The 14117-nt window shown below is 40.2% G+C and overlaps 1 protein-coding gene across 5 annotated transcripts in view; it reads right to left on the reverse strand.

The window, feature by feature from the left end:
• Positions 1-93: 93 nt before the first annotated feature.
• LOC111639775 (BTB/POZ domain-containing protein 10-like) overlaps positions 94-14117 on the reverse strand; it is a 106698-nt gene continuing 92674 nt past the window's right edge. For 2 of the 5 annotated variants that reach the window (XM_023385714.1, XM_023385718.1), the window contains 8 exons: positions 7472-7615; positions 6915-7157; positions 3711-3813; positions 1743-1863; positions 1569-1666; positions 1402-1501; positions 1224-1334; positions 94-1154 (listed from right to left, as the gene is read on the reverse strand). In XM_023385714.1, the coding sequence (XP_023241482.1) occupies positions 820-1154; positions 1224-1334; positions 1402-1501; positions 1569-1666; positions 1743-1863; positions 3711-3813; positions 6915-7157; positions 7472-7615 (1255 nt within the window). In that variant the 3' untranslated portion in view covers positions 94-819. Of the gene's footprint in view, positions 1155-1223; positions 1335-1401; positions 1502-1568; positions 1667-1742; positions 1864-3710; positions 3814-6914; positions 7158-7471; positions 7616-11076; positions 12117-14117 lie in introns of those variants that run through there. The other 3 variants (XM_023385716.1, XM_023385715.1, XM_023385717.1) reach the window with 3 other exon arrangements.

Genomic DNA, 14117 nt, shown 5'->3' on the forward strand with positions numbered 1-14117 from the left:
AAATCGGAGCACGTAAATAGAATCCGTCGCTCGCGCGCGTTATTCCCGATTAGGACACCAGTTGGAAATCGGGGGCAATCAACCAGAGGCAAGTTTCGTTGGTGGAGGTTTTTTATTTCGTCTTTGACATATCCCTCGATAACAAAACGATGTAAAACAAAGGGCCACCGTTCGAGAGAAGTATTTACATAGAAAGTGGCGACACGCAACCCGCGACAAGAAACGGAAAAAACACCGGAACGAGAGAAAAAAAACAAAAGACGTCTTCTCCTCTGTTCGAACGAGTGTAAAATTGTTTGTTTGTTTGTTTTCCTTTGTTTCTCGAAATGGTCGACGGGAGCCGGTAGAAAAGTTCCTCCCTCCCCCGACCGGAGGGGAGGTCGACTTCCACTGGGACCGCGCCGCCCGACGTCGAAGGGAACGGAAGCGGCCACCGAAACTTTTGTTGTTGTTTTTTTATATCACAAAGAATCGACCTCGGAGAGTTAATATAAAAAAACCGGAACGGCGATACGGACAGACACACGCACGCACGTATACACGGATAGAAAAAAGTCGGCGACGCACCGAGCGCCTTCCGCCCGCAGACACTAAAGGGGGAGAGACTGGGGTGTTAGTAACCTCTACGACACGAGTTGCTACTCTGGCTACGGGGGATGCGGATGACATTGCTAACCGCGACTATCCGTCGGGCGACGTTAGTCGAATTAGTAGTTTTTTTAATTAGTAGTATTTGGAAAAACATCGAAAAGAGGGCGCCGGCGGCGGCGTCGCCACCGCTGAGGGCGAGTGCGGGCGTCGCGCCGCCGGTCGGAAAGTTCAGGGAAGATCTTCCGGCGGCAGCCGAACTTCCGGATAAGGCTCTTTGGGCGAGGGGTGCGGCGGCAGCACCGGGCCCACCGCCCCCTCCTCCTCGGCCGCTCCTCCCACCGCCCCGTTGGCCGGCGGCACGGCCGGCTCCAGGGCCCCATCGGCCGCCGCCACCACCAGATTGGTGATGGACTTGCTCTTGACGCACTGGAAGTCCACGTGACGACTCTTGGCTTCCTCCTTCTCCCACGACATGCGCAGAAAGGGTCTCTGCACGTAGTTGTAGATGACCTCGGCCCGGCCTCCCGGCCTCCTCTTCACCTTCTCCTTGTAGGTGGGGTAACCTGCGAACCAACGGCGCCCGGTTAGTCTGCCCTGCCAAGCCGTCGACCCGGGGTCGAAAGGTCACTCACCTTCGATTCCCAGTCGGATCTTCTTGAGTCCTCTCTCCTTGAGCACCTGCTTGGCCACGTCGCGGTTTTCGATGTATTTGAAGAAACGGTACATGGCCGAATTGTAGATAACTGCAAAGAAACCCCCACGTCATTTCCGGCTTCCGGCGGGCGCAAAGGGAAAGTCGAGTATACTCACTTTGAGACTGCTCTTCGCCCATCTGGGGAGGGTACTTTTCGTCCCAGTCAACCACATCGTCGTCCAGCAAGACCACGATGTGGCACTCGCGGTCCCCCTTCTGTGGGCCGAAACGAAAGGTCAGAGGAAATAAAAGGCAACGGGAGGAGAGGGGGAAAGAGTCTCACCTGTGCCGAAGTGACCATGACGGGTAGCAGCAGCTCCTCGAGAAACTTTTCGAACTGCCTTCGCGCTCCTTCGTTAGACAGCTCGTGCAGCAGTCCTCCTGGAAAACACAGCGGGAAGAGAAGAATGAGAGGAGGAAGGGGAACCACCGGGTGGAAGAAGGCGCGCGTACTCACTCAGGTTGTGGCACTTGACGGTCTGGGCGTCGAAAGGGACCAAAAGGTAATCGCAGGCCTCTCTCAGTTCGGGAACCGACACGCTCGGCGGACACCTGACCACTCCCGTTTTGTAGTACTCCTGTTAAATAAAAGCATTCAATCCGTTAACTCGTCCTCAAATTTCACCCACTTCTAACTTCCCATAATTCTACACTTGGTTATGCATAAAGTACGACGAACGTTTCCACGACGCAAGGCACGTTCGCGCGACCGCTAGCGTAGAAAAGGACTTTTTCCGACATTCTTAGACATCCCCTTAGTGCGTATCGACGTAGATTGACGTGTATACGCGGGTAGTGACGTAAGCGGTAGAGGGGCTCTACCCCACCCTCCTCGCCTCAATCTGGAGAAACACGAGTGGATTGCGGACCTAACTTCCGGGCGATTTTTGAATTTCCCGCCGAAAAGAAGGGGGTAAACGATTGTCGCCCGGGATCGACGACGAAATCTCGACGTCACGAAGGAAGAGGGGTTTTTCGACGGCGGGTGACGCCCTCTGGAAGACGATCCAGCTTTGTCCTCGGGTCCTTATGGTTCCCGAGTACTTTTGAAAAATCCGCCAATATTTCCGCGGCGTGAAGAATGGCGGAATCCGTCCGAAACTATATCCCACGTGAAAAATATTAGGACCGGACGTCCGGCTTCCAACGTCGCATCTGTCGTAAAAACCCGGGTACATTCTGGAATGAAGAGACCGAAACAAACTCTCGGGATTTCAGGAAGTCTGGCAATTGGACGCGAACAGAAGAAAACAAAAGACAAAGAAATGCGTTGTTGTAAAAGTGAGAAGATCCGCAATTACCACGGAATCATTTGGCAGCCTTTAAACCCAGATCGAGCGCGTAAAAATATCCAGAAATCGGTTACCTAACTTTCCTGGCAAAAAATTAAAATTACGTACGACGCCACCTGTTACGGAATTTAAAAATTTTTACACAATTAATTAATTATTATAAAATGGCAAAAAGCTTAATTTTGAGTAGAGACGATTTTTATAAAAGGCAGTAAAATCTCTTATCTCCCCCACTCCACCTTTAACCACCAAAACCCCTAAAACCCAAACATCCCGCAACGTTTCGTAAAGTTTCGACAATAGACACGAGAATTATTAAACTTCGAAGAACCCCATACGCTAAAATCTGTACGTACTGTACAGAAAAGAAACCCCTAAATTTCTTCCATTTCTCGACGTCTCCAGGAGTCCAAAAAATGTAAAAAATTGTAGTGTTTTAATTAATACCGAAGATTCGGGGAGGGAAAAACTAAGGGACCATTTCCAAAAATTTATAGAATCGAAGACACCGAAAGATTTATTTTAGTGTTTTCCCGGGGCCAAAACGCCGAATAAGAGCCGCTCCCTAGCGGAAACCTGGGATAAATTGAAAGGCTTCCGACCCGGGAATCGGGAAACGAGACCGTAAACAAATTGGAGTGAATGGGAAAGAAAAATAAAACTTTGTTTACGTCACAGAGCATTCTTCCGTTCTCGTCGGAAAATTTCTGGACCACCGCCAGAAAAAAAGCAAGAAAGACAAATGGTGGCACGGTTAATACAATCGATTGGCCAACGTCCGGAAACGATTTATCGGCGGGCGCTAGACACGTGGCAATTTCTCCTCTCAAACGGGGAAGAGGCCAAAGGTGAGGTTTCGCCGCCTTTACGGTTTGATTCATTTCAGTTACAAAGCGACAGGTGGTCCATCTGCCGAAGGGAGATGCATCCTGGGAGGACCTTCCGAAAGAAACCGACCTCTATTGGAGTGCCACGAAGGTGAAGAAAACCCGGAAAACTCCACGTGACCGGGCGCCAACCCGCCACGTTGGGTGTTTTCGCCCGCCACCGGTGGCGCCTCCCATTTACAGACGTCGGCAAATAGCTACGGCTTTTTGGCGGGAACGAATTAAATAGGTAAAGCAGACACTCACCAATATGGCTCTGAAGACAGTGGCGGATATTCCTTCCGCCACTTCGTATTCTCCTCTGTCGTTTGGACGTGTGAAATTGTTTTCTAGAGAGGAGCCGAACATCCTGCAAAAAGAAAAGAAAATCGTCAAAACCGCCACCTTCAAATTAATTAATACGAAAGAAAACATGGCGTAGAGAATTAAGAAAAATTTCTAAACGCTTTAATACGTGAAATGATCTTTTTGTTTTTTATATTTAAAAAAAAGGCGTTGCGCGTAGACGGCAGGGGCATTTCGCTAGACCGCCCTGCATAACACAAGACCCGGCAAAGATACGTAATTAAAAAAAACCAGGGCCCGTGGTTCTTAAAATTTCTCTAGAAAAGTTTGCAATGTCCGCACTGGTCAAAGTCTGGATTAAGCACAGTACAAGTCAGTTTAACCCGCCAAAATTCTTACCGAGTATTGTAATGCGGTATGTGTCCACAGAGTTTTGAAGGCGGAAAATGACAAATAGCTTTATGATTTACTGCGTTGTTGGATGGCAGGAGTCTTACCCACCTGATTTATTCTGGAGGGAGACGTAATATCTCCCTGAACTGGGGTCTCTAGAAGTCTGTTGGATGCTACTTTTGGCCACTTTCGTGTAAATCTTGTGCCTGACAGAATACGGTACCCCACCTGTATCCAGGCAAGAGGAAATACTACCGGACAGTAAATGTTCCTTTAAACTGTGCCCGTTCCGCAATAAATTGTCCCTTTGTTTTGATATTTATCGTTCGTTTTTAACATCTTCTCGGTGCATAACTTTAAACCAACGAACACCCTTCGACATAAAAAGTTATTCTCCACCGTCGCCTTTCGGTAACGTTTGTCTTTGGCCCACAATTATAATTTTTGGCCAGAGCAGTATATCTAGAATATGTAAATACAGTTTTATATACAGGATCTATATCCATTTTATTCGATCCATTTTAAACGTTGAATATGAAGAATTTCAATATGAAATTCTTCATAATTCAACATTTAAAATAGATCGAACATTATATATATATATATACAGTATATATAAATATGGTGTAAGTACGGGGTCTTTCCGGCAATATGCCAACTATTTATTGGTTATTGTTGTAAACTCGTCAATCTGATGTCCACGCGAAGACACGTCTGTTTTATTTTTCGGACTAAAAGACATTCTGGAAGTGTCCACCTTTGGCACGATCACTAACTGTACTCGTTTTGAAAAAAAATTTTTTAAATAACTTTTTCGAGGGTGTAACTTTCAATCTCGTACAAATGTTTTCTGAAACACTTCCAACGACTTCCTCTAGATCACCAATGGTTTTTCAAGTCCTTCTTGTACACGCTGTCCTTTACATAGGCCCGTGGGAAGTAGTGGCGAAGATTCGGATTTAGCAAACAAAAAATCCATTCTATGTCCCTCTGGAACACGTGGAACACCTTGTTGGATATCAAGCGATTGCCAAAAATGCTGAAAAGTTCTGTATTAATCCTAGTGGTATGTGGTCTTGCATAAACCATGTTTTGTCCACGTTGAAAAATTTTCTGGATGAAAAATGATAAAACTTCGTTTTTCCGGATGTTGGAATAAATAGTGGTACTCGTCTGATGGAAAAATATTGGTCCAATTATGCATTGGTGATTCATTGATGCCCAGTTGTTTTCAGAAGGAAACTGGCATCTAAATGAATTTCTGGGGATTTTTGGTGGCCCAGAATAAATAATATTGCCGAATGACGTCTTATCTACATGGAAGTGCACCGAAAATCACACAAATCAAGTGTCTGTGACTTCGTCATCAATTAGATTGATAATTGCATTCGCCACATCAGTTCTATGTTGTTCCATTCCTTAGGAATCTCTTGAAAACATGAGTGTTCCATACATAGATCTTGTATGGAACACACTTGCAATTTTCCTATGCAAAATTTGATAGATGCTACTCTATGATACTCCAGGTTAATTCTACTGATAGAATACCTTGGAGACTCCAAAGCAACCTCTTTGCTCAATGTTATAATGGCAACCCTCCCATGCATCAAAAAAATGCTCTACAATTCTGATTTCTTGCTCAAGTTTTATGGCTTCCATTGCTATTCATCTTATTCTCCTCACTATCTCAAACTTATTTGCACAAACACTTGCTGCAAAATAATGGTCTAATCCTTGGCATGTTGCTTGAAACACCCAGTATAATGATTAAATGTAGTTCATTGTGCATCTCTATTGTAATTTATGCTGTAAATAGGCAAAATCATTTGTCAAACTATAACAATTTAAACATTATACAGCATGTTAATTTTGTGAATATATTTTTACAATCTGCTCATGTATTCTTATATCTCTACACTGTAGAGACAAAAGAACATGTGGCAAAAATAGTGTTGATCTAATTTATAGAGTTTTTGTCTGCAAGACATTGTTAAATGCCAGTTGATATATCATGCATGTATTGAAATGATTTATTTACTACTTTTTCAAAAATTCATTAATGTTCATTACATTTGCAAGCATTGATCAAGCATTATTTTTGTATTCACAGACAAATATTATACAGGGTGTCTATAAAGAACGTCCATCTCAAATTTTTAGTCAAATACTCCGATACATTAAGCCAATGTTTTATGAGTTACACAATCGGCACGAGATGTAGTTTTTTTTCACAATTCATATAATGTTTACATTACAGTGACTGTATGAGGGCCCATGTAACGTGACAAACACTGATGTAGTATTAAAACTCCTGTTACACTCTGGATAACACGTCAGGTGTCACCACAGCTACAGCTTCTTCAATTCTCACTTGCAATTTGTATAGATCACGCGGAGGAGGCATGATGACTCTGTTCTTTATGTAACCCCACAAGAAAAAACTGCAAGATTTGTGGGGGTGTGTTATAAAGGCAATGTCATTGCAATGTTTGTGACCAACTGGAATAACTACATCAAGACGGACACTGGACAAGAGTATCCACCATCAGGTATGTCATGTTGCCTTACACCTAGTGCATTCTGATACAGTTGCCAGGTAATGTGCTATAACTTACTGGAATTAGGACTTTATACACACTCTGTATACATGAAAAAAGAAATAGATAAAAGATAAATACGATAAGAAATATGGCAGTTAATTTATTCATTTACCAGCACTTGGCACCATAGTAAAAGAGAGAGAAAGAGAGGAAAAAGACAAAAGTTATTTACCTCCCCAACATGGTGTCGGGATGAGCTGCGAACAGAGCGGGATCTACTATGAAATGCGTATTGTCTACAATTAACGTGATTCGCTCGTCGCTACTGGGAAGAATGATGGGATTCTGATTGGCCGCGGGCATCTCGTCGTTGCCACCGCCCCCATCTAAAATGAGACTAGATACGTTAATACACTGATCGGGTAGATGATTCCTAGCCGGACCCATATGGTGATGCGGGTGATAATTACACGATCTGCAAGAAGAAATCACAAAAGGGTTTCGTTTAGTATGCTTTTCCTGAAAATAAAATAGAAAAAATATCTTTAATATGACGCGTAATTTAACAGAAGCAAAAGTTTGAGGTAAATAAAACTGATCTCGAATCTGGCAAGACCAGACTTTTAATTTTAAAAAATTCTCAGAAAGCTTGCTTTTCGTTATGCCGAAAAGCCTTAATAACTGAAAATTGCCAAAAAGCACCGTAATAATTCACAATTATTAAAGTGCTTTATGGTATGGTAAATTTTCTCTTGTAAAAAAAAACAAAAAATAAAAATCAACACCTACTTATTTCTGAGGACTGTGTTATACACAAGCTTAGAAGTGGAGGGACTGACTGTTGTAGCACTGTCTGTTAAACTTGCACCACTTACAGTGATCTGTTCTAGACGGCTGACCAAACAAGGCTTCAGTTTGGGAGAACTATTGTACCTAACGAAGAATCGTTACTCTTTAGAGTCTGAAACTTAAGTTCGTTACACATAAATTATGATAAATAAATTTTAAAAGACAATAAGCAAAAATAAATATCTTGAAACTAGCCAGATAACAAAAGAAGAAATATAATTTGTTGGTTTTCTCCTATCTTTTTTGATATTAAGCAAGTAAGTGAAGAGAATAAAACCACCAAAGAATCCAAAATTTCTCAATTTTGCCCATAAAAAACCCAATACGAGACAATTCTTTAAACAATTTAACCAACGTCTGTCTGAAATTTGACAGAGATATTGTTAAAACACAATTCAACTAGAAAAATTTTAAAATTTGATATATTTAGATCTGTTCTTGCATTTCAATTTTGTCCCATTTCTCGATTATAAGTTGGAATAAAGTAGGGCAATGCATAAATGTCAATCCACTATCGCATGACTAGAAGAATTGCATACCATACACACTACATATTTTTGTCCTGTACCAGTTGTGGCAAATCAATAATTGCAAAAATGGAATGGATCGATGATAACCGCACATCTGAACTACAGTTTACAAGCTACGTGGCATCAAAGTAGTTAATTAGCCACACTGCGAGGGAATTGTTTCGAGAAACACTCGAGTAAATTCAGAAACAATTATATTGAAGATACTCCAGGACAATTTCTGCCTAATTTTAAAACTCACTAGGCTTACGATAAAACTAATCATACAACAAAGCAAAGTACCTGCAAATACTTTAAAAAAATTCAAAAGTTTTTTTTACAGTTTTTATCAAAGGAGGTAAATATATTAAAGACTATTACTTAAATATTGAGATTCTTAATAAATTACAAGAGAGAAAGGGATCAAAATTTTTATATTATAATAACTTAGTTTCCCCTCATTCTTGATTACACAAGAAATTGCTAAAGAAATTTGCCTATTTGCAATTTACTTAACGACCAATAATTACAAATATCAAGAATTTTTGAATTACAATTACAATTTGAATATCTTCAATATAAATATAATCCTCAATTTAAATATAGAAATAATGAAAGGGGGAAAAAGAATTAAGGTAAATTTAAATATAAATAAGATATTTTTTGCAAGCAAAGGAAAGACCGATTTCTGCTTTGCATTTTTCGGATAAAAAATAAACAATGTGCAAATCTATAAAAGAAATCTTAATGAGCTATTTTGCATATAGAGACTCAAACGTATTCTTTTCTAAATTAAAAAAATCCCAGTTTCAGAGGAATGTGTTATTTGTATCCATTGTTTACAACATTTTATAGCTCAGCCAAGGCCAAGAACAGACTTCTGGAGTAGAAGTGACCTTTAAAATTGATTAAGATATAATGGTAGGCTACAAAGAAAAGGTATTTTCTTTGTTTTTCTAAGAAATTAACAACAAAATGTTTCCCAATTCTGACTCGACTAGAGAAAGTTGTTGTCCATGTGATGGAGGGCAGCAGAAAATTTTTGGCACCCGACCAAGGAGAAACATGTGATGATTTCGAGACAGTTCAAAGTTTAGTTATGGGCTATTAGGATGTTTTAGCAACCGAATACATCTACACTGACAACTCTATTGTTTACACAATTAAAAAATATATAATGTGATAATCTAAACAATATAAGAAATAAATTCTCTGTAATTTAAATTCCAGTCACAATTATAAATTTCTTAACAATTTAAATACAGTAGATCCATTGATAGCTGTAAATTATGTAATGTGTTTATGATTTATCACACAAAGCAATCTCTAGATACATTTATAATTGTAATAACCCCAAAATTTAATTAAGGAAATTATCTAAATATAAAGTATTTTTGATATATACATACATAATTACATTAAATAAGTACTAAGTTTGGTATCAATCTTTAATTAGTATCATTATTAAATATAATCTTGCTAATTTAACCCTCAAACATCTGGCCTACTCTCCAGTGTGATCACCTATGCACTTCCATTTCCGGGAGAATGTTAGTTGCGTCACACATTACATTCAATTGCATTTCATTTCTGTGTACAGTGTTGCATTTTGGCAAGCTGTATTATTTGCTTGCCACCAAAAACAAAGAAAAAAAAATCGATACCAAAGGGCAACCGATCACATTATTTGACATTTTAGGGGCTTTAGACCTATACATTTTCAGTAATCTGATGCATTCTAATTTCCTACTCTTCCGTGAAAGGAACGGCTAGATTAACAAGATTCTACCGCATTTGATTAATGAAAAGACTAGGACATTCTCCGAGATGAAAGAATACTCCGTTCCTGGGGCAAGACAATTCTGTATTTTAGACAAGAAAATTTGTGCATAATTTATATAAAATGAACACTGCTGCAAAGTAGTGGCCTTCCCTCAAATTTGATAACTGAGGAGTAAACATTTTCCAGTTGCAAAAATTCTCCGTCCACAAGGCAACGGCCAAAGCTGCGTCCCCACGGAGAGAAGGCAATCCAAAGGGCGGGGTATACAGAGAAGAGCATGGAAACAAAAGGAAAACGAGTCCCACAATGCAACCAATAACCACAAAAACTCTGACTAACTATGGTAATCCCACCATTTACATGAATTCATTCTAATTCAGTCACACATTGTTTTTTTTTTTTTTAAATAATTGACTTACTTATAAGGGATAGTTACATTGAAAGGCATGTTTTTTTTGTCATCAGTAACCTTGTATGGAGAAATTAAAAACTCTTTAGTCAAAATTTTCTATCCTGGTAAGAATAAAACGACAGAGAATATGGAACAGATCCTATTTTAAAGAACTTCCCACGGTTCCATCTGGGTGGTTTTTGCCGAACAGGCATCCAGCCAAACAGAAAGACAGGCACAGGCACAGCAACGCTCAAAAAGAAAGGGACCCAAGGATCCCATAAATATAAACGCGAGAAAAGCTTGGCAGAGAAGAGCAATTTACAGTGTAGATCATATTCAGCAAGTCAGAGAAAGGAGAAACCACCACCTTTGGAAATAACAAAAAACGGGAGTGGTACGGGAGAGAACAGAATTTCGATAGCACAAACGGATAATTTCGAGGCCGTACACGCCAAAATTCCGCTTGCGGGGGGTAGGAAATCGAACGGATAAAAACACAGGACAGCGGTTCGAATGTATCGGCGTAGGAAGAGAGGTGGCGCGAACAACACCCCCGTTCGATATTTTAAAAAAATAATCAATCGGTACACCTACACGGACTCGAAAACAACACTACGGAGAGGAGGAGGAGGAGAGGGGTGGATCGGAGGAGGAAAAAAGGAATCGCAACCTTCCCGATCGTCGATCGATTAACCCAGATTCGAGAGGGACGAGAAACGGCGGGGGGTGCTCGGCCGATACTCGAATTTTAAGGTTAAATGTCAAAGCGCGAACGACAAAGGGACTTATCGATTGTGTTGGGAAACGTGCCCCGAAAGTGGAGGGGAGGGAGAGGAAAAAGTACGGGGAGAGAACGTACCTGAGGAGGTCACGTGATCCGACGGAGCTGTGATATGGTACGTGTCGGCGGAGGTCACAGATAGGAATGTAAAAGAGGGGAGAGAACGATAAATCCGATGACGAAAAGAGCGATAAAGAACAAGACCACGGTGGTTAGTTTGGTGAGAGAGCGGTGACTCGAGACCCAAATCCGACATTCCGGTAGCACGACCTGTTCATACGTGTCGTCGTCGCAGCATTCGTCTGGCAGAGGAAGAGGCAGCGGAACGTCGTCGATGAAGCTGTGCTCGCATTCTTCGGTCGTGGGGCGCTTGGGGTCCATCCAGGGCAATTTAGCACGATCGGGACTAGCGACAGACATTCGTACACCATATTTGTCGTCATCGTCTACAGTATTGTCTACACTCCATTGCACTCGACCGGGGCATATACGGCCAACGGAGACGGCGCCGTTCGGTCGATATTTATTCTCTACGCTAGCAATGCCTACCAGTCGATTAATCAACATCTCGCGCGCGCCGCGTGCGGGCGTGTGCCGCTTCCGCATCCGTCACGCGCCCTCTTTCTTCTCCCCGCTCGGCGGCGGGAGGCTCGTCCCTCCCTTGCCCCTCCTCCCTCGTAAATCTTCTTCCCCGGCCGCCGCTTCCGGCGGCTCGACCTTCGGCTTCCGGTTCGGGACTCTTCCGCAATTAAAATGCCAAAAGCCACGGCCGAAAAATCAATTCTTTCCTTTAATATCTTTCAGAAGGACACGCTCGCGTGCGCGCCCTTCTCTAATGACGTTGGCTAATGGCACTTTTAATCGATGCCCCGATCCGGTTGGTCCTTCGAAAAAGGGTGGTCCGAGCGCCGAAGAGGGAAGTGACGTTGGTGTGTTTACGTCACCTGGGTCGTCGCGACCCCTAAAAAGCGGACCCGTTGGTAATTCTCGGCACGCGCCCATGTGTTAAAATGCCAATCCCATCGTAGAAGTATTATTTGCAATTGTTTGCGGCACCGTACGTTATTTATTTATTTTTATTTTCAAACTAAATTTTATTTTATGACGACTAATTGCAAAATAAATGCTATAAATCTTCATTTGTTGTCACTATTGCTATTTTAGGAGCGGTAACAATAGAGAAATTCACAACTTTCGTTTGTACTGTACATCTGAGGTAAAGCCACGACTTCTAGCATAGGAGCATCCATTTCTTTCAATTTAACTTCTGTTCAGAAGAAACAAACCCGTGACAGAAATTCTAAACGATTTACACCCATTTATATATAATAATGTAATTTTGTATATGGGTATATTATTATGGGTTGAAAATGATCATTTTGGTCTCCATTGCAAAATATGCAAGTTTCGTCGTTTGTCTATTTACGCAAGCAAAAGTCAAAGAGGAAATATGACCATGCACACGAAAGCCATGTTTGAAATGTTCCAATTGCTTTTTGCACAGATTCCCACAAAAGCCGAAAAAATATTCTTTGGACGGGCTAAAAATAAAAGAAAACTTTGAGTCCACTTGTGACATTGTTCCGAAACTATGCCTGATGTTAACGACCTTCGGAAACCCAAATATCTGCAGTATTGATACAATATAGCCACTTTTCTTCAAATGATGAAGTATTTGTATTTTTGGAGTTATAAACTTTACTGGTAAATACAGCTTTTGTAGTTCAAAATGACAATTGAAATGTTAAATATGTGACAAACAATTTCCAACAAATCTTTTGAATTAGATACCATAAATGAAATCACAAACCTAAAACAAAAACTAACAAATGTATTAATAATATGGTAAATCTTTACACTACTAAGCTTTTAGGACCTCCATTTCCGACAAGTGTTTTGTTGGCTTGGCTGTTTATATCATCAAGTAAATTATTATTATTTTTTTTTAACACTAAGTTTTGCTCTAAGAACATAATACATTTATCTCATTCAAACAATAATTTATATTCACTACACTATTCTTACATATCACTGTACGGGTCAATTCAGAAATCACACATGATGGTCTGGTTTCGGATGACACCATACACAGAATAATGTTTAAGTTGTCTATTCATGTAACTCTCATTATTGCAACAATTTCCAACCAGACTAATAGCTGCTTCCATCTTCATTTATTAGATACACATGATCTCCATCTTTATGCATGATTGCTCTTTTCTCTTAATATTAAATTTTTATCTGGTCACTGTTTCGTCACAGTTTACATTGAAATTTTCATTAATGTCATGATAAATTTCTCATTTTCTTTGGCTATTTTTTACACTTATTCTTAGAATCCTCAATTTTTCACTAATAACGCTTACAAATATAAGATAATTACAATATTATTTCTCTCTTTGCCACTTCCTGCTTTTCATTACTGTCCAACTTTAAAAAAGATCAAAACAAAGCATACTTTTGTAACATTAAAAAAACTAATTTTATCGGTTGTTATCCTACTGCTTGTCCTTTGTTAAAGACAGCCACTAAATATGCTGGCTTGTTCTGGTTTCCCACTTCCCGAGAAAAACACGACTCTTCCTATTCTCCGACCTGTTTTTCTGCCTTCAGTTTTACTCAAACTTGTCTTTGTTTGCATTTTCTGGCAGGTAACAAATTTTATCGAGTATGTCCCATGCTGCCAATTCACTGGCGAAGATTAAAACTGGGTCGTCCATTTACAGAATGCACTATTAACAGAAACACTTCAATTCTGACTGCCTTTCATATATATTAACAGATTGTTTTCTTATGTAATGTTATTGTTTTCTTAGATTGCTTATTCAATATGAATTATGAGTCCAATGGGACTATTTTGAAGATTTTCAAGTTGAAAATTTTCCACAGTAAAATTTTTAAGATGAATGTTTACAAATTACTATTTGTAATGAATTCTTTTATTTTACAACATTAAATGCTTTAAATTCATCTTAGATAAATTATTATTATTATTATTATTATTTATAATAATATAAACATTTTAGATAAGAAATTTAATCTAAGATTAATATAAAATGAACCACATTAAATGCTAGTTCTTGAATGGCATAGTAGAGTACATGAAGATTAATGAGATA

This window comes from Centruroides sculpturatus, unplaced genomic scaffold (assembly GCF_000671375.1).
Source record: "Centruroides sculpturatus isolate CEXI.00-Female unplaced genomic scaffold, Cexi_2.0 scaffold1259, whole genome shotgun sequence".
Taxonomy (NCBI): Eukaryota; Metazoa; Arthropoda; class Arachnida; order Scorpiones; family Buthidae; genus Centruroides; species Centruroides sculpturatus.